Raw genomic sequence first — 21,060 nt, forward strand, 5'->3', positions numbered from 1 at the left:
TTCAAAACACTCAATCAAGTTCATGATATTATTTCATGAAGTAATCTACTGCAAATTTTTGCCCTACCTTTGATTTTTCATAGCCTGTTTGTAAAGTTTTGACAGCTGTTTTGCCTGCCACTCTGTTACACAAAAGCTTTTCTCCTAAAAGGATACCTGTAAACATGTAGAAAGCTAACTGATATGAATACATTTCTCAGTATTGGGGATACATAGCCATCCATCAATATTGAAAGCTTTAAGTAATAAGTTTGCTGTTGAATGTGAGAGATGTAACTCATCAATGCCAAAGACTTCCTATTTGTGTTGTGTGATTGATTCACCAAATAAGGCACTTGGTGAGGGGTTGATGGGAGAGATAAACAATGAAGCTTGGATGTAAAGTTGTGAAATAGAAATTGAGAATCATTTTAAAGTGTATACGCAAAGGTGAGGGTGGTGAGTAGACCAAATGAGACTTGCAATGGAGGAGATGGCGAAATCCTGAGAGACATGACCAAAGTTAATGAGAAGTATGTACAGATGTGAAACAAGATAAATCTACAATCAAATGTGAATGCAAGAAGCAATACAAATGCCAAAACTGGAGGTTGTAGTGGTAAAAATGAATGGCAATGGATTGCAAACGTCATAACTCTGTAGTCTAGAAAGTGGAAATGAATTTCATATTCGACATAATTTTTAAATTCATTTTCTGGATCAGGTGCTACGAGTAAAGCAAGCACTTCGTTATCTCCTGAAAATGTGTTGAGAAGAGCCAATAATGAACAATTATGGACAGTGTCACAAAGATAGTTGAACAGAACTGTTAGGTTGAGAGTTTCAGGATTTTGACCCAATGGTCCTGAGAGTCTGACCAGGTGTCTGCTATTGTGGGTATTGTGCTCAGCAATCAGCGTAGGTCGGTGAAGGATAGAGTGGATGATTAAGCACATGATGTGGTGTCAGGCTGTGGATAGTGTAGAGCATCTCATACTGCAGTACCCAACCAGACAAGTGAAGAGTGTCCCATAACACTTTTAATGTATAGAGGATGGTCCTTGCTGAGTACCTATGTGCCATAAATGTCATTTAACACTCCCCATACCTCGCATGAACATTATCCTATTCTTTCTGCACGTAGGGATGCCTCATTACTGAATGAACTGAGAATGGAATTGAGTATTTGAGTACAATCATGAGTAAACATTCCCACTACAGGCCTTCGGATGGAGGAGGATAATTTGATGAGTCCGTTAAAGAGAATTTAGTGTGAACAAATGCTGCAGCAATATCCATGGGTTGAGTTGATTAACCTTCAAGAACCAGAATTATACTATAGTTGGGGCTACAATCTATCTAATGTTACTTTGTTGTCAAGGACAGTCATTTCCCCAATACCACTGAAAAATCAAGTCTTATGTCTATGTTCGGATCAAAGCTGTAGTTCCATGAGATCCTTACAAACCCAAAGTGGTATTGCCAAATGCTACTTGCTAATATTATTGATGACTTATCCCATCATCTTACTGATGATTAAGAGAATCAAATCCTATAGCACAAAAATTAGGCAATTTGGCTCATCTTGTTTATGGTGACTTTTTGTAAGAGCTGTCTACTTAAAAGTATCAGATATTAGATAATGACTTTCTATTATTGGCAATTATGCCTGGTTTAATAATGATCTAATTGATCTAACAACTCAGCCCGGGTGTCCTTTGAGAAGGAGCACGCGGTGTCCACCAACACCCAGGTGTTGTTCAGGGAGAGGTGGGCGCCGCAGGGAGTGGAGTGCATTATTTCCCCCTCCAACTCTATTTTGATTTAGTCCCTACCCTCCCCTTCACTGTTTTGATCACACAGCTTTGCCCTTTGATATGAAGGGCAGTGCTTGTCACTGGCCTCTCGGGTGTTTTCCTATCTTCCTGGTGGTGGAAATTGAATAAAGATTCGTACACCTTGTGTCTCTCACTGTTTCTCACACCTGCACAAAAAAAACAACTCAGCCATACAGCTGTGAGGAAGGTTCTAATTGATCACAGGCCATTTCGCTTATTGAACCTGTCCATTGGTCAAGAAGATTATTAATCTTCTCAGTTCCACCTTCCCACATTATAATCATTTATCTCATTATTTAAAAATCTCTGACTTGACTACCACTGAGCATCCACAGGTCCTGGCAATGGACAGTGTGAAATTTTGGAATTCAGAGAAATAAAAATCTATACCTCTTTCCTAAACAACTGACTGCTTAGCCCAAGGCTATGAGCCCTAGGTTTAGAATTCCTGATTGGGGAAGCCTTTTAACATCTGTCCCGGGAAGCACCTTTGCAAAAAATGTTTCAACAAGATGTGTCATTCTTCTCAGCTCAATAAGAGTATGGATACCTGGTTTACTCAGTCTCTCCTCTTAGGACAGTCACATCTTTTCACCAATCTGTCCATTTGAGGCTCTTTGCCACTAATCTCCCTTCAACTGGAGATCTATACTTCCAGTATTTATCATTGCCAAGTCCTTTCAATGGAAAGATTGCCAGAAATCATGACACGCGACTGAACCAACTTGTTGAATTTTAATTTGACAATGCTCCTGTAAAGTGATATGGGACATTTTTACTAAAGTAAAGGCACTAAATAAATGCAGTATTTTCTTTGTATGTGACACAAAGAGCACAGAAAAACATTTCAAAGTACTTCAGTGGCTGAGCCAAAACTGAAATTTTAGTTGAAAGAAATTGGGTGAAAGAAATGGGTTTTAAGGAGGGCATTTCGGAGGAATAGGAGGCAAAAAAGGTAAAGGAGAATTATTAGAGGCATTGGAAGAGTTGGGAATCATCGTAGCTCAGCAAGGACCAGGATGTGTCCAAAAGAGATGTGCTGAAGGACAGACCATTTGTATCATAGTTTCAGATAAGCTGAGGTTTAAGGGAAATGGCACATTTCGGTGAGAATTGAAATATTTGAGTTTAGAGACCGGGGCACTTTAATGGTAGTGTCAGTTAATGGACTTGGAGACATGAATGAATGCAGAAAATAATATGGAATGGAATCTGAAGTTCGGCATGAATTTGTTTTTAACCAAAGTAATTTATACAATCTGGTTCAGCTTGATGGTGGGTAAGAGAGAAACCCTCCAAATGCTCATTTGGAAGATACTGCAGCTTATTGAAGATGGAATGTCAGATAAGCTGATTTAATTACATAGAGGAAGTTGAAAAGGTCAGGGAAGTTGACAGGGAAGCTTCATCAGCGTACATCTAGAGGTTGATGGAAAGCAACTTAAAATGAGCTTTTCTAATCCATAATTATCTTGTAAAGTGAAACTTCAAAGAATATTTCATCTGCACTGTCTTAATTCTTTAGGCTGAAACAAGGAGTCACATGGAAAACATTCTTCAGAATTCCTTCCCATCTGAACCCATTAAATGTTCCTTTGAAGACATCCCAACACTTGAGAAGGTTCTCAAGATAAATGGAGAAGAAAGTGATGCTAATAAAGCAAACTCATTAACCAGGTAATGGATAATATTACAGCAAATGTGTTATATTAAATCAACTGTGAAGCAAACTTTTGTAGCTTCAGCATCTCCGAAATAGATAGTACACTTGTATAAGCTAGGCTTAATTTTAGCAGGTACACTGACGACTGAAAATCTTGTTTTATCAACTATGTAGTTTAGGTGGTAACTCTGGCACAAACTGATATCTCATCAAGTGACCACAAAAAGTAAGCGACAGGAATTACTATCCAAAGATGGTAAAGCCTTGTGTGAACAAGTCTCACAGAAACAAAATTCATAACTGAATGGGAAGCTCAATGGGTAAATGTCTCCTTCTGTGCTGTGCTGTACTATTCTGTTGCTCTTTTCTGGGTCAGCTGGGTCACAAAAAATATTCTATTTGACAAATACAGAGTTTGGATTTTTTTTCTGTAACTGAAGCCAACTTCCTGGCTACTTCGAAAGTTTTCTGGTTAGGAAAAATTGTACTATAGGAGCCTGCTATATTTGCCAATCAATCTGTTCATTAGATTAGATCACATTACAGCGTGGAAACAGGCCCTTCGGCCCAATAAGTCCACACCAACCCGCCAAAGCACAACCCACCCATGCCCCTACACTTACCCCTTACCTAACACTATGGGCAATTTAGCGTGGCCAATTCACCTGACCTGCACATCTTTGGACTGTGGGAGGAAACCGGAGCACCCAGAGGAAACCCACGCAGACACTGGAAGAACGTGCAAACTCCACACAGTCAGTCGCCTGAGGCAGGAATTGAACCCAGGTCTCGGGCGCTGTGAGGCAACAGTGCTAACCACTGTGCCACCGTGTTCAGAGATGTTGTTAAGCACATCTCTAGAGCAGAAATGACTTGAGTCTGGAACTCCTGCCTCAGAGATAGGGACATTATCACTGCACCACAGAAGCCTTTTAGTACAAAAGTGCTGACATATATTTACGATCTGGGGTCATTTGCCTAACAGAGATATTTTCCACTCATTATTATGCACCCCTCTGGAGCAGGTGGGATTTGCACACAAGCTTCCTAGTTCAGAGGTAGGGACACTGTCACTGCATACCAAGAGCTTTAATAGCTTTAATCACTTTCTGTAATCATTTTGAATCAACCAGTTCAGATATGGAATAAGGCATTGCCAGTGCAGTTGAATTCTAACCGAGCTTTTTAATTGATTGATTGATTGATTTATTGTCATGTGTACCAAAGTACAGTGAAAAGCTTTGTTTACGAGCAGTACAGGCAGATCATAGTAAGTAAGGATGTACAGCTCAAAAAGACTTAGACAGAGGTGTACAGGTTACATTGCACGGGGTGTGGGCTCGGCAAGCTCAGCATTATTTGAGGCTAGACAGTCCATTCATCAGCCGAATAACAGCCAAGAATAAGCTGTTCTTGTACCTGCTGGTGCATGTGTTCAGGCTTCTGTCTCTTCTGCCTGCTGGAAGTAGTTGTTCGAGAGCATTACTGAGATGTGAAAGGTCTTTGATGTTGGCAGCCTTTCTGCAGCACTGACCCCTATAAATGGAGTCCACGGATGGAAAAATTGGCTTCCATGATTGCTATACCATTGTGCACCCAGACAATATGCCCTCCATGCTGCATCTGTAGAAGTTGGTGAGGGTCTTTATGGACATGCCAAATTTTCCTGAGCCACCTGAGGAAGCAGAGGCATTGTTGTGCCTTTTTGACTTGCATCTACATGGGAATTCCAGGACAGGTTGTCAGTTATCGTCATTCCAAGGAATTTAATGTTCTCCACCCCCTCAACCTCAGTTCTATTGATTGTAGATGGGGTGTGTTCGCCTCCTTTCTTTCTGAAGTCTATGATCAGTTCTTCAGTGTTTTTGACATTGAGAGAGAGAGAGAGGTTGTTCTCATTGCATTACATCACCAAGCCCTCTATCTCCCTTCTGTATTTTGACTCGTCATTGTTAGATGTTCGTCCTACAATGGTGGTTTTGTTAGCAAACTTGTAGATGGCATTCATCTGGAATTTGGCAACACATCATGGGTGTACAGAGATACAGTTGGGAGGGCTGAGGTTGCACCTTTTGAGGATCTCCAGTATTGAGTATTATTGTGGAGGAGGTGCTGTTTGCTGTCTTCATTGATTGCAGTATGTGGGTCAGGCAGCTGAGGATCCAGTTGCAGAGGATGGAGCCAAAACCAAGGTCACAGAGTTTTGAGCTCAGTTTGGAGAGGATAATAGTGTTGACTACAGCTCTGCCTTCAATGAGCAGGAGCCTGACGTAGGTGTCCTTGTTGTCCAAATGTTCCAGGAATGAGTGTGGGGCTAGGGATTTGGCATCCGTTGTGGACCTGTTACATCGGGAGGCAAATTTTAGCGGATTGAAGCAGGCTAGAGTTGATGTGGGCCCTGACCAGCTTCTCTAAGCACTTTGTGATTATTGAGGCCAGAGCTGCTGGGTGATAGTCATTAAGGCACATTGCAGATGCTTTCTTAACTCCAGGAGTGATCAGACAGGGAGACTATCACGGTACCACCTTTTTAATACAGGAGTCCTAACATATAGTCGTAATCCGAGCTAACATTTATCCAATTGATGAGAGTGATGTTTATGCTGAGCTGCTTGTGTGGTCGGTTAAACTGGAGCATTTAACTATCGATTTAATGATAGCCTACTCTTAGCAAAGGAGCATTCATTTCAAACAGAGATACGATTGAGATATCATCCTTGTCAAATAATACTCTTGAGTTTACAGGTCTGGAAGTCTGCAAACTTTCATGATTTGGTCCATAAAGCCTATTGGCAAATAATAATTGTTTATGTGAGGAGGCTGCAAGGATTACTGAGACATGTGGGTGTTGCAAAGTGTAATACCAAGCTAATATTTGGATCACACTCATCCATTCTATTTCAAAATAAAATTGATCTCCTCTACATTATGTCTTTATGGGGTTTTTTAAAGTAACTAAAATAGAAGTGTTTGATTTTAAAAATGAATTGGCTAACATCACTAATCCCCTCCCACAATGACCTAGAAAAGGAAACCGATTTTGAGCAGAACAGACACGTGCATGTGTGTTTTTGCACTCTGTAGATTACTTTTAAGCAGGAAGGGAATGTTGGTCAGGAAAGATACACAAGTAAAACGTGAGATTTTCCGTTGAGACTATTTTATGTAAGTGGGGGAGGAGGACAAAGATACGTGAAAAATTATTTCGCGATTGGTGAAATGAAATTTAAGGGAATGGGGCAATGAATTCTGAGATAAAAGCAATTTGACCATTAGTCAGTGAGATGTATTAGCTTTAGGGCAACAAAGGGAAAGTAAAAGTCTTAGGTTTTGCTACTCTGTTTAAATCAGGCAAAGTCTAACAGTTCAGGTACTCACTCCACTGTACTGTTATTAGGTAATACGTCTGTTGTGACAAGTATTATCTCCTCAGTCATTTTTAATTATCATTTTGAAGGTTGGTGAGTTTTTTTTTTCCAAAATACATTTCACAAGCATCGTTACAAAGAGACTGTTGAATAGCACCACCAACTTCCAGACACATCCTGATAGAACAATGGAGTTGATGGAGGCCAAGAGAAATACCAAGCTGAAGTAAGGGGTAGAATCAGGAATTGGAAAGAAAGTAAGAGAAGTGAAGGTTAGAAATAATGATACAATGAGATCAAAGTACATGTAAGAGCTGTGAGTACAGGGACAAGGCTAAACACAAGTTTAGTGGAAACATTGAGAAGTCCATGAGGAAAGAGCACATGTGCTGAACCCTGTGAGAGAAAATGGAAAATGTGAGCAATCATGTTGGACGATGAGCAACAGTGTTGAGCGAGAAAAATAAACGAGCAAAGGAACCGGAAAGAAGACAAAGTGAAGAGCAAGTTTCAGATGAAACGGAATGGTAAACTAAAGAGGCAGACAGATTTTTTTCAAACATTACACTTTCAGAATCCTTACTGAAAGGAGCACAATACAATGTTTTAAGCAGAGACACAGGCTGATGATGAAAGTTAATGCTAACTTAAAAAGCAACAATGTGTCTAGAGAATGTATAAATGGGAAACTAAAGTCACCACCAACAGTTACCAAAAAAAACAAAAGTCCACACAAGCATGTGTACACACACTCACACACACACACACACACAATCCTCCAGACCCACACACTCTTGTAGACTCTCTCTCTCTCTCTCTCTCTCTCTCTCCCTCTCTCTCTCTCTCTCTCTCTCTCTCTCTCTCTCTCACACACACACAAGCTCTCATATGCTCACATACACACACCCCCCACACTCTCACCCACACACGCACCCTCTCACAGACCTATACCCCATTACACTCTCACACAGACACTCACACCCCCACAGGAACACACTCAGTCAGTCTCCTCTGCACACACAAACACATGAGTTTGTGGGGTGAATTTGTACTTGCAGAAGTACATTTTTATTTTACTCAAAAATTGCATAAATCCATGTAAAATTCTGTAACTCCTACTTTAGAAATAGAATCAGTCTGACCTAACATTGAAACACAGACAGACTTTAACTTCACACCTTCAATGCATTATCTGAGCTGAGATGATACCTATTGTTAAAGCTACCTTGAGAATGTAACTTTAAAAAGTTTTACATATGAAGGAACCAAAACTAACATGGTCATTCTAAAAAATGAAAGACTTAAGCTAAGTTTATTCAATATTGGATTCCATGACATTGCAATCCTGTTGCTATAAAGTCTGTGTCATATGATTCTGCTCCACAACCATCTGATGAAGGAGCCGCGCTCCGAAAGCTAGTGCTTCCATAAAACCTGTTGGACTATATACTGATGTTGTGTGACTTTTAACTACTTCCTTCAAGGATCCACAGGCATGAACCCCAAGGTCATTCTGTACTTCCTAATGTCCTACCATTCAACATGTACTCCCTTGCCTTGTTAGTCCTTCCAAAGTACATCACCTCACATTTTTCAAGATTACTTTCCATTTGCAGTGTTCAGCTCACCTCACCTGACCATCTGTATTGTCCAGTAGTCTAAGGCTTTCCTCCTTATTTACCACACTGCCAGTTCTCATGTTATCTGTGAATTAATTGCTCATACCTCCTACAGTCATGTCTAGATCATTAGTGTACACAAAAAACAGCAAGGAACCCAGCACCAAACTGTGTGGTATGCTGCTGGATGCAGGCTTCCAGTCACACAAACACCCTTTGGCCATCTCTCTCTGCTTCCTACCACAAAGCCAATTTTTGGATCCAATTTGCTAAATTGCCCTAATGCCAAGAGCTTTTGACTTTGTGACAAGGTCTCACGTGAGAGACTCATTTAAAAACATTTTGTGTGGACTGCACTACCCATATCTACACACCTAGACCCCTGTCCCTTGAAAAATGCAATCAAATTTATCTTGTTCTCCCTTACAAAGCTATATTGACTATCCTAAATTACTCCTTGCCTCTCCGAGTCATAATTTTATTTACAAAATTTACCTACCACTGATGTTAGACTAACTGGCCTATAGCGTCTGGCTTTTACCTACCACCCTTCTTGAGTAATGGTACCACATCAGCTGCCTTTGGTTCTCTGGGACTCCTCTTGTAGCCAGGGAAGATTAAAAGATTAATGTCTGAACCTCTATAGTCTCCTCCTTTGTCTCCCAGAGCAGCCTTGGGATATATTTCATATAGGCCTGGGGATTCATTCACATTCCAACCTGCTAAAGCCATTAATACAATCTCTCTCTCATTGCCAATCCTTTCAAATCTTTCAACAAACCCTTTTTCTATAATTTCTATACCTCCATCTTACTCTACAGTGAATACAGATACAAAGTATTCATTTTAAAACCACAGTCATGCCTTCCAGCTCCAAACGTTTCTACTTTGATGACCATTGGGTGCCTCTTTTCCTGTTTATTCTCTTGTCCCTAGTGTAGACACAAATGCCACTGGATTTTCCTTAATGCTACCTGCCGCTGTGTTTTCGTATCCCCTCTTCACTCATTCATTTTTTGTTTTAAGAAACACCCTGCATTGTTGACACTCCTTTAGGATACCCATTGTTTTTTGCTTCATATCCCCATCCAAATGCCTCTTAAATATTGCAATTGTACCAGCCTCCACCACATCCTCTGGCAGCTCATTCGATACATGTACTACCCTCTGTGTGAAAAAGTTGCCCCATAGGTCTCTTTGTTTATCGTTCTCCTCTCACCCTAAACCTATGCCCTCTAGTTCTGGACTCCCCCACCCCAGGGAAAAGACTTTGTCTATTTATCTTGTCCATGCCCCTCATGATTTTTGAACCTCTATAAGGTCACCCCTCAGCCTCCAACATTCCGGGGAAAACAGTCCCTTATTCAACCTCTCCCGATAGCTCAAATCCTCCAACCCTAGCAACATCCTTGTAAATCTTTTCTGAACCCTTTCAAGTTGCACATCATCCTGCTTATAGCAGGGAGACCAGAATTGCATGCAATATTCCAAAAGTGGCCGAACCAACGTCCCGTACAGTCGTAACATGACCTCCCAACTGCTGTACTCAATAATCTGATCAAAAAGGAAAACATACCAAATGCCTTCTTCACTATCCTATCTACCTGCGACTCCACTTTCAAGGAGCTATGAACCTGCACTCCAAGGTCTCCTTGTTCATCATCATTCCCTCGGACCTTACCATTAAGTGTATAAGTCCTGCTAAGATTTGCTTTGCCAAAATGCAGCACCTCGCATTTATCTGAATTAAACTCCATCTGCCACTTCTCAGCCTATTGACCCATCTGGTCAAGATCCTGTTGTAATTTGAGGTAACCTTCTTTGCTGTCCACTACTTTTCCAATTTTGGTGTAATCTGCAAACTTACTAACTATACCTTTTTATGCTCGCATCCAAATCATTTATGTAAATGACAACAAGTAGAAGACCCAGCACTGATAGTTGCGGCACTCCACTGATCACAGGCCTCCAGTCTGAAAAACAACCCTCCACCACCACCCTCTGTCTTCTACCTTTGAGCCAGTCCTGTATCCAAATGACTAGTTCTCCCTGTATTCTATGAGATCTAACCTTGCTAACCAGTCTCCCATGGGGAACCTTTACAAATGCCTTACTAAAGTCCATATAGATCACATCTACCGCTCTGCCCTCATCAATCCTCTTTGTTACTTCTTCACAAAATTCAATCAAGTTTGTGAGACATGATTTCTCATGCTCAAAGCCATGTTGACTATCCCTAATCAGTCCTTGTTTTTCCAAATACATGTACATCCTGTCCCTCAGGATTTCCTCCAACAACTTGCCCACCACTGATGTCAGGCTCACTGGTCTATAGTTCCCTGGCTTGTCCTTCCCACCTTTCTTAAACAGTGGCACCATGTTAGCCAACCTCCAGTCTTCGAGCACCTCACCTGTGACTATAAATGATACAAATATCTCAGCAAGAGGCCCAGCAATCACTTCTCTAGCTTCCCACAGAGTTCTAGGGTATACCTGATCAGGTCCTGGGGATTTATCCACCTTTAACCATTTCAAGACATCCAGCACTTCCTCCTCTGTAATCTGGACATTTTGCAAAATATCACCATCTATTTCCCTCCAGTCTATATCTTCCATATCCTTTTCCACAGTAAATACTGATGCAAAATACCCGTTTAGTATCTCCCCCATTTTCTGCTGCTCCACACAAAGGCCACCATGCTGATACACTTAATGGTAAGGTCCGCGGGAGTGTTGCTGAACAAAGAGACCTTGGAGTGCAGGTTCATAGCTCCTTGAAAGTGGAGTTGCAGGTCGTTGGATAGTGAAAAAGGTGTTTGGTATACTTTCCTTTATTGGTCAGAATATTGAATACAGGAGTTGGGAGGTCATGTTGTGGCTGTACAGGACATTGGTCAGGCCACTTGAATATGTTCAATAACCTAGCTTCCACTGTCCTCTGGGGAAGAGGATTCCAGAGACTAACAGCCCTCTGAAAAGATAAATTCTTCCCAATCGCCATTTTAAATGGGAGATGCCTTTACTTTTAAACTGTGCGATTCATTCTGGATTCCTTTTTCTGAAGTCTCTAATGAGTATTGACCCAACTTGCAACCTTTCCTTGTTAAACAATGTCTTCAGCCTAGGAACCAATCTAGTGAATCATCTCTCGACTACGTTCAATGCATGTATATCTATCATTAAATAAGGAGACAAAAACAGTATGCGGTACTCCAAGTGTGGTCTCACCAAGCCTGACACAACTATAGCAAGGCTTCCCTACTTTTATACTCCATTCCTCTTGAATAAAGGCTAATGGTTCTTAAATACTAGGTTTACCATGTTAACTGCATAAAATTAATGATTTAGGGCACACAGATCCTTCAATCTCTCTTTGCTTATGTGTTATTCTGTTTTTCTACTCTGCCTGCTAAATTGGACAGCTTCACATTCCCCCACATTATACTCCATCTACCAAATACCTAGTCACTCACTTAATCTTATATATAAAATATATTATAATATTTAGACAGATTCCCTACAGTGTGGAAACAGGCCCTTTGGCCCAACCAGTCCACACCGACCCTCCAAAGAGTAACCCACCCAGACCCATTTCCCCCTGACTGATGCACCTAACACTGTGGGCAATTTAGCATAGCCAATTCCCCTGACCTGCACATCTTTGGACTGTGGGAGGAAACCATGGAGAATGTCTGTGTGGAGTTTGCAAAGTCACCCAATGCTGGAATTGAACATGGGACCCTGGTGCTGTGAGGCAGCAGTGCTAACCACTGAGCCACCATGCCACCCACCTATATCCTTTGCAAACTATTTGTATCCTCCTTACAATTTGCTATTCTACCTATCTTAGACTAAATTTAGACAAATATAACAATTTGTTCATCTAAGTCAATGGTATAAATTGTACATAGTTGAGACCTCCGTTCTGAATCCTGGAAAACTCCATTTTGACCCATTTCTCCTGATTGTTCCATTTCCTGTTTCGCCTGAAAAGCAGGTTGACTAATAATTTGTCACTGCAAACACTATGGTCTTGTACTGTAAGCTTTTATATGGCATCTTTTATTGAATGCTTTTTGGAAATCCAAATATACTACAGCTACTGGTTCCCTTTCATCCATCCTGCATGACAAATCCCTCAAAGAACTCTAACAATTTGTCAAACATTATTTTTCTATCCATAAAACCATGTTAACTCCACATGGCTGTAGAATGATTTTTCTAAGCATCCTGGTATTACTTCCATGGGTTTTAGTATTTTCACACTGAAAGATGCTGGATTAACTGACCAGTTGTTTCCTGCTTGCTTTCTTCCCAATTCCTTCACTATTTTCTCGAACAGTGGAGCTACATTTAGAGCTTTCCAATTGTGATTTAAGGTATGATCTATACGTGTTTTAATATCTTAAAATAATTTTTATTGAAGTTTAGATTTTGATGTGGTGACATGACAGCTTTGGTCTGATAGCATGATGGAATTTAATGATCAACTTCTCAGTACGTCTGGAGCTTTTTAAAAACTTAATATAAAAGAGGCAGTCCCTAGGATGAAGAAATTTGTTTGCATTGGGACAGGTTTGAGCAGACAGAGTAAACATTGAGGAACATGAGCTTGGTTCATTTTGCTTGGAGGAAAGCCTACAGCTTAGTAAGGGTTGGGTATTTCTTTTGCAGGAGACCTGATTGGAGTTAGGTCTTTGGAACAGTTCATCCTAGGGAAAGGAGTTTATTCAAAAAAGCTGAGAATGAGGTTACCTAAATGTATGGATTTTACTTGAAAACTCCAGACCAGAAAATATTTGGTTAGAACCCTGAAGGAGTATGAAGTGAAGAAAGTTTAAGTCAATTGTGTAACTCAAGGAAGAGGCTACCAGCCTCTCCAGGTAGAGAATTGAAAGAAACAGTAAAGTTAAATTTACAGATAGTGAACTCTCTCTGGTGTTTGAGTACTGTAAAGTGATTGTGTTGGGATAGATAGGATTGTATTTTTATTCTGTTTCAGAAACTTCTAAATATTATTATATGTAACAGCTTGCCTTATTCTATTTTGTCTTTCATGTAAATGCTTCTCTTTCTATTGATAAGAACAAGTTTGTATGTGTACTTAAATTTCAGTGAAAGATCACCTCATTAGATTTTTTTTTGTTTTATTTTTATTAAGTCGGATTTCAGTCTAGGAGTTGCCCAGTAATTACATCAGTTGGGGTCATAACGCAATCAGGGGGATCTTTCCAAATTCTAGAGTTATAATGTATCTAGTACCATTACAGCAATATCTTTTAAGGTACATCCTGAGTGCATGCCATCAAGGCCTATAATCCTTTCTATCCCATTAGCTTTCCTACTAATTTTGTTTTGGGGTTGTGATTTGCTTTCAGTTCCCCGCCCCCCCCCCCACCTTGATAAAGTTACAACATAAAAATATACCAATCAGCCCACCCTGGCCACTGTAGCTGAATAAACTAGCTGTCCATTTTAATCCTATTTACCAGCATCTAGTCTGATAACTTGCAGGTTACTTCAGGTGCGGATCCACGTTCCTTTCAAATGAGTTGAGGGTTTTTGTCTCAACCACCAAATTAGGCAAGGAATTCCAGTCACCTGACTACCCTGTGAGGTAAAGGCCTTTTTCTTATGTCCCCTATAATCCTTCTATCAATCAGCTTAAATTTGTGTCCCCTGATAATTGACCTGTCCACTAGAGCGAACAAGTCTTCATCCACTCTGTCCAAATGCCTCATTGTTTTACACCTCCAACGAAGTCACCCCTCAGCCTCTTCTGCTTTAGAGAAAACAGTCCTAACCTATTCAATCTTTCCTCATTGCTATAATTTTCAAGTACTGGCAACATTTTTGTGAATTTCCTCTATACTCTCTCAACAGCATTTATATCCTTTTTGTAACGTGGTGACCAAAACTGTACACAACTCCAAGAGTGTCCTAACCAGTGTCACACATATTTCCAATATTTCATCCCTGCTCTCATATTCGATATCCCACTCAACAAAGGAAAGCATCCCATGAGCCTTCTTTACCATCTTATCTACTTTATACTGTTGCCGTCAGAAGCCTTTGGATCTCTCATTTCCTCTCCCCTTCTCAGTACACTCCAGTTTATTGTGTATTCCTTTGCTTTGTCTTCTCTCCCCAAAAGCATCTAGACTGAATTCCATTTGCCACTCTTCTGGCCATTCAAGTAAACCATCTGTCATCCTACAATCAACAATCTACAACCTCCCTCTTCACTACCAACAACCTGTTCTATTTTAGCATCATATGCAGATTTCTCATCATGACTCCCACATTTCAGTCAAAATCATTTAATATAATCCACAAATGGCAAGGAAGTAAAAGAGAGTCCATTGGAAGCCACTCGTAATCAATTTCCATTCGTAAAATCATTCCGGGAACAAAATTACCCTTTTGCCTCCAGTAACTGATTTTGGAACCAACTCCATCACATTCCTCTGTATCCCCTGGGTTTTAATTTTCTTATCAGACTGCCATGTAGGACCATGCCATATTCCTTCCTAAAATCCAGAGATAACATCTAATGCGTGACCCTCATCAAACCTCCTTGTTATTCCTCAAACTTCAATAAAGTTAGAGCGAGACAACCTTCCCTTAACAAAACCACGCTGACTTTATTTGGTGAGGCTTCGATTAATCAAGCAACAGTTAATCCTATCTCTCGATTTTGTTTTTAGTAACTTGTCCAGTAATGACTCCATGCTGACTGCCCTACAATTATTTGGCGCCTCCATTACACTGCTTCTGAGTAAAGGTACACCATTTGCAAACCTCCAATCCTCTGGAGCCTCACCTGTGGAGGCAACGGCCCAGCGGTATTAACCTAGATTATTAATCCAAAAGTTGAGCTAATTTTCTAGGGACCTGGAGTCAAATCCTGCCATGGCAGATCATGAAATTTGAATTCAATTTTTAAAAAAATATTTGGAATTAAGAATCTTCCGATGACTGCAACGATTGTCGATTGTCAGAGCAACTTATCTGGCTCACCAATGTCCTTCAGGGAAGGAAATCTGCCATCCTTACCTTGACTGACCTACATTCTGACTCCAGCCTCTCAGCAATGTGGTTGACTCTCAACTGACTTCTGAAATGACCAAGCAAGCCACTCAATTGTATCAATCAATATGAAGTCTCAACCAAGAAACAAAACCAGACTGACCACCTAGCATCGACGTAGGCTTCACAAAGACAAAGGCAGAAGCAGCCTTGTCAACCCTGAAGAGCCCTCCTTACTGGAGGCTGGTGTCAAAATTGGGAGTACTGTCACACAGACCAGTCAAACGTAAACTCTGGGGACATTTCGCTGAGCATCTCAGCCGTACCCACAAGGGCCTACCTGACCTCCCAGTCACCACCCATTTTAATTCCCCTTCCCACTCCCTCTTTGACATGACCATCCTCGGCCAGTGAATCAGACTGCAAATTAGAGGAACAGAACTTCATTTTCTGCCTGGGCAGCCTGCAACCCAGAGAACTCAACATTAGGTTCTCCAATTTTAAATAACCTCACTTCCTCAACCCCTGACTCCCTTTTCAGCCCCTCCCCCTCCCTTCCATTCCTCCGATCGACCCTTCCTTCCAGCTATCAACCGGATTCATTCCTCCCGGTGACCGACCAAGTCGTACCTTCTACCTGTGCTCACCTATCCCAACCTCACCACCCCACCTCTCTCCCTACCCAAAACCCTCCCCCCACCCCCCTTTATCTGCAGCTCCACTTACATCCATCCCCAGTCCTGAAGAAGAGTTACATGTAAAACATTGAAATCTCCACCTCCTGATTCTGCCTGGCTTGCTGTGTTCTTCCAGCCTCCTACCAGTCTATCTTGGATTCCAGCATCTGCAGTTTTTTTTGTATCTCGCAGGTAGTCAAGCAACATCCTGACATAGTCATCATCATGGAATCATAACCTATAGATAACATCCCAGACAACACCATCACCATTCCGAGGTATGTCCTGTCCCACTGGCAGGATAGACCCAATAGAGGGAGCAGTACAATGGTTTACAGTCAGGAGGGGGTTACCTTGGGAGTTCAGGTTAAACATGTGCAAGGAAACCTTCCGCTGATTACCACGTACCATCCTCCCTTGGCTAATGATTCAGAGCTCCTCCATGTTTAACAATACTTTGAGGAAACGCTGAGGGTGGCAAGTGCACACAATATACTCTGGTTGGAAGATTTCAATGTCCTCCACCAAAAGTGGTTTATTAGTAGCACTACTATAGCCCTGTCCTGTTTCTGTTCCTGCCCATGGATCAAATCTGAGGGAATAGCCTGATGCTTCCTGAAACAAACTTCCCTCCCCTAGATTATAACTTACTGTGGAGATGAAAAAATTTTAAAATGGTGTTCCTATCCAAAAGTGCGTCAAGAAAAGGTAATTCTCTGACTCTTAAACACATGTACATTGACTTCTATGACCCTGAACAATTTGGTTAAACGTAGCTTTACTGTAGCTAAAGCAAACTGGAAGTTTCCCTCTCCTCACTTACTTGATTCCTAGTTTTAAGGCAGGACTTCCCAAACTGTGGGCCCCTAATGGGGTTAGCAGCCAAACTTTGGGATTGTGAGTTCTGATGTAGCAATGACTCCTATGGAGCTCTGACAAAGCTCTAACTGCTGCCAACTCCTTTTAAATCATCACATTATTTAAAAAAAAATGAGTAGATACATTTTGCTTAACCCAGTGCATGAAACAACTTTCCCTCCTGCCATTCTCACAGGTTCCACCTCCTCACCTGGCTGATCTTAGCAGCTCCTGTGCATAAAATACCTTTTTTTTTCTTTTAAAATCTTTCGTTAATATGATAATGGAGGATGCTGATTATTTCCTATCCCTGAGCTGTGATAGTAGACCTTCAACCTAAATTGCTGCACTTCTTGATGGCATCAAAAATGATGTTCGTGGTAGGGAATTCTCGAGTTTTAGAGCCAGTGTTGATGACTTCAGTTAATCGTGAATTCGATTCCTGTAAAACGTCTTAAAACATCGAGTTTCCCATCTAGCTCCTAATCTTTTCTCTCATTTTGTTTGTGCCTGTTTTCTATGGCCTTCTGTGTCTGCCTGAGCCCTTTTGCAGTCTCTGCAGCTCCTACTCTTGTTGAATGAAAATCTCACACGTATTTCTGACTCTGGCTATCACAAATCGTAGGTTTTTACAGAAACACGTTAGTAATTATCGCATCAATCTGTGTAATTTTCATTCAATCCTATTCAAAAGGAGTCTTCAGTTAAACCCATTAAGGATGATGGACTGTATAACCCCATTCATCCATTTAAGGATTGCACAGCTTCCAACTCTCCAAGCCATTGGGAGCCAGACGACATCAAGATTTATTCTTGGCATTGCAAAACAAGGTAAGGAGCTGCATAGAAACAGAAGGGGACAACACAGACGCAGACAGAGACATACAAAACAGGCAAGAGAAAAGATTCTTGAACTGGAAACAAACAGGGTGAAATTCAAGGAGCTAAGGATAACTTAGTGCACCAAAAGTTTTAAAAAGAATTTAATTCACTATTAGCTGAAGTCATTGTTGTCAGATAAGTGTTTGAACTCCAATCGTAAAACTATTTGTGAGTGTATATATTTTTCTATGTGTATATATATCACTCCTTTATCAGCACTGGTTTGGAATTCCATATGGTGTTTCCATGCAGGGTCCCATTCTATCGATATTTGTTCAAACTTAATTCGGGAGGGCTGTTTGAACAAGCTATTTCCAAACCCCAAGTTTGCCAATCCAACACTTTAACCCAATTCAGTCACTTTATAGGCTGAATATTAAACTACAAATATACACTTAATTTGTGTATTTCTTAGTATTTTTGTTCTATTTCAGTCTTGAATTTCCAAGGATGTGGGAAGATGTTCAAGATTTAAATAGTTTGTCCTTGAGGTTTTGTTGGAATGTATCTCTCAGTCGAGAGAAGCTCCTGTCTACACTTGGAATTGACCAAAATCAAAAGGTAAGAACACTCGACATATTCCTTCAATATATTGTATCAATACTCAACTTCACATTTATTTCAGCTTGCTCCTATTTTAAATATCTTCACTGAATGATCATTGCTAAGAGACATGCTGTCAAAGCTCTTCAGCTTGCACTCAACAGATATAAGAATACACATTTCAAAGGGAACAGCAATTTACACAGCATGGGAAAAGAATACTGATTAGTTGGCATTGGTCAAGGTATTGTTGTGGTGAATACAATACATGTTTAATTTTTTAAAAAAGGCATAACGCCTCACCATGTTCTTTTTCTTCCTGTAGAGGCCAGGTCCCAGTGTAGGGATCTATGTAGCTTCTAGCGAGTATAAGTAAGCTAAATTGTGAGCTCAATTGATAACCAGAAATTGGTTGTTAAATTCTTAGCACATTGCAAGTTGTTAAAGTGTTGCCCAAATGTGAAATCATACCTAATATTGAATATTATATTGCAAGCATAAGATTATTGAATACAGTAGGTACTCTGCCTATTCGATCAGAGGGCTGTCCTGTTTGATATGATCTGCCACTTGTTGATATGTATGGCCTATGTAGTTGACATTGCATTGGTGTTTGTGTAAACAATTTGGATGGGAATGTAGGAAGTGTATTAATAAGTTTGTGGATGACACCAAAATTGGTGGTATAGTGGACAGTGAAGAAGATTATTGAAGAGTACAAGGATATCATGATCAGCTGGGCCAATGGATTGAGGAGTGGAGGATGGAATTTAATTTAGATAAGTGCGAGGTGTTGCATTTTGGTAAGATACATTTAATGGTTGGGCTCTGAGGAATGTTGTGAAACAGACACCAAGGGATTCGGGTATATAGTTCCTTGGAAGTGGTGCCACAGCTGTACAGGGTGGTGAAGAAGACATTTGACACACTTGCCTTCATTGGTCAGGATGTGGAGGTGCCGGTGTTGGACTGGGGTGGACAAAGATAAAAATCACAAGATTTTTAAAATCAAAAAGCCAAAATGGAAGCTTGTACTTCCAAATAAACCTTTGGACTATAACCTGGTATTGTGTGATTTTTAACTTCATTGGTCAGACCATTGAGTATAGGAGTTGGGACTTCATGTTGTAGCTGTACAGGACATTGGTGAGGCTGTTTTTAGAATACTGCACACAATTCTGATCGCTGTACTACTGAAAGGTAGTCATTAAACTAGGATGGGTGCAGAAAAGATTTCAAGAATGTTGCCAGGACTGGAGGGTTATAATGAGAAGCTGGATAGGCCGGGACTTTTCTCTCTAGAGTGTTAGGAAGCGAAGGGATGACATTATAGAGCATATAAAATCATGAGAGACATAGATAAAATGAATAGCAAAGGTCTTTTCCTCCAGAGTAGGTGAATCCAAAACCAGAGATTGTAAGTTTAATGTGAGGGGGGCAAGATTTAAATGGGACCTGAGGGACAACTTCTTCACTAAGACAGTGGTGACCATATGGATTGAGCTGCCAGAGGAAGTGGACGAAAGTGGGTACTGCAGATGCTGAAGCTTAGAGTCAAGATTAGACTAGTGCTGGAAAAGCACACCAGGTCAGGCAGCATTCGAGCAGCAGGAAAATCGACGTTTCAGGTAGAAGCCCTTCATCAGGAATCAGGCCTCATTCCTGATGAAGGGCTTTTGCCTGAATCATTGATATTCCTGCTCCTCGAATGCTGCCTGACTTGTTGTGTTTTTCCAGCGAGAGAAAGTAGTATAGGCGATTACAATTATAACATATAAAAAACATTTGGACAGGTACAAGGATAGGAAAGGTTAAGAGGGTCATAGATTAGAGCAGCTTTTATTTGTCATTTCTACCGTACAACTGATACAGTAAAAACGAGAGAGTGTTCCTCCAGACCGAGGGTGCTACATGGATAGCACAAACGACACAATCGTCCACGGCATAAAGTGCATAACAGGTGCAAAACACGCAAGTTACAGTGTAATAGAAAAATTATAAAAAATATTTTTCTACCAGCAATTTGAAGTCATGCAAAGAATTTCAGATGGGAAAGAAACTGATTGCACTATGTTAAGGAGCCCGATAGCTTGGGGAAGAAACTGTTGCATGGTCTGGCCATGAGAGACCGAACACTCCAGTACCTTCTGCCAGATGGCAGGAGGGAGAAGAGTTTGAGTGAGGGGTGTGTAGGGTCTTCCACAATTCTCTGAGCCTTTCGGATGCAGCTTATGGTGTAAATGTGATCATGGAGGGGAGAGAGATCCCGATGATCTTCTCCACTGTCCTCACTATCCATTGTAGGGTCTTATGATCCGAGACGGTGCAATTCCCCAACCAGGCAGTGATGCAGAAGCTCAGGGTACTCTCAATGAACCCTCTGTAGAATCTGGTGAGAATGGGGTTGGGAGGTTTCCGTTTAGGAAACCTAGTCAACATGGACAGGTTGGACCGAAGGGTCTGTTTCCGTGATATATGACTCACTGGTTACCAGCATGTCTTTTTAGCTTGGCAGCAGTATTCGTCAGGTGGAAAATGCCATTTGTGTTGCTACTGCATTGTAGCAAGGTGATACTATTAATTTGGCCTGTTGCCCCAAATTTT

At 40.9% G+C, this 21,060-nt stretch overlaps 1 protein-coding gene across 2 annotated transcripts in view; it reads left to right on the forward strand.

Moving 5' to 3' along the window:
• The window catches only part of LOC140476286 (uncharacterized), a 49,981-nt gene that overhangs the window by 12,492 nt on the left and 16,429 nt on the right, over positions 1-21,060 (forward strand). For both annotated transcript variants that reach the window (XM_072568656.1, XM_072568658.1), the window contains exons 3-4: positions 3,343-3,494; positions 18,348-18,474. In XM_072568656.1, coding sequence (XP_072424757.1) covers positions 3,343-3,494; positions 18,348-18,474 — 279 coding nt within the window. The remainder of the gene's footprint in view (positions 1-3,342; positions 3,495-18,347; positions 18,475-21,060) is intronic.

The sequence above is a fragment of the Chiloscyllium punctatum genome, chromosome 4 (genome assembly GCF_047496795.1).
Source record: "Chiloscyllium punctatum isolate Juve2018m chromosome 4, sChiPun1.3, whole genome shotgun sequence".
Classification (NCBI taxonomy): domain Eukaryota; kingdom Metazoa; phylum Chordata; class Chondrichthyes; order Orectolobiformes; family Hemiscylliidae; genus Chiloscyllium; species Chiloscyllium punctatum.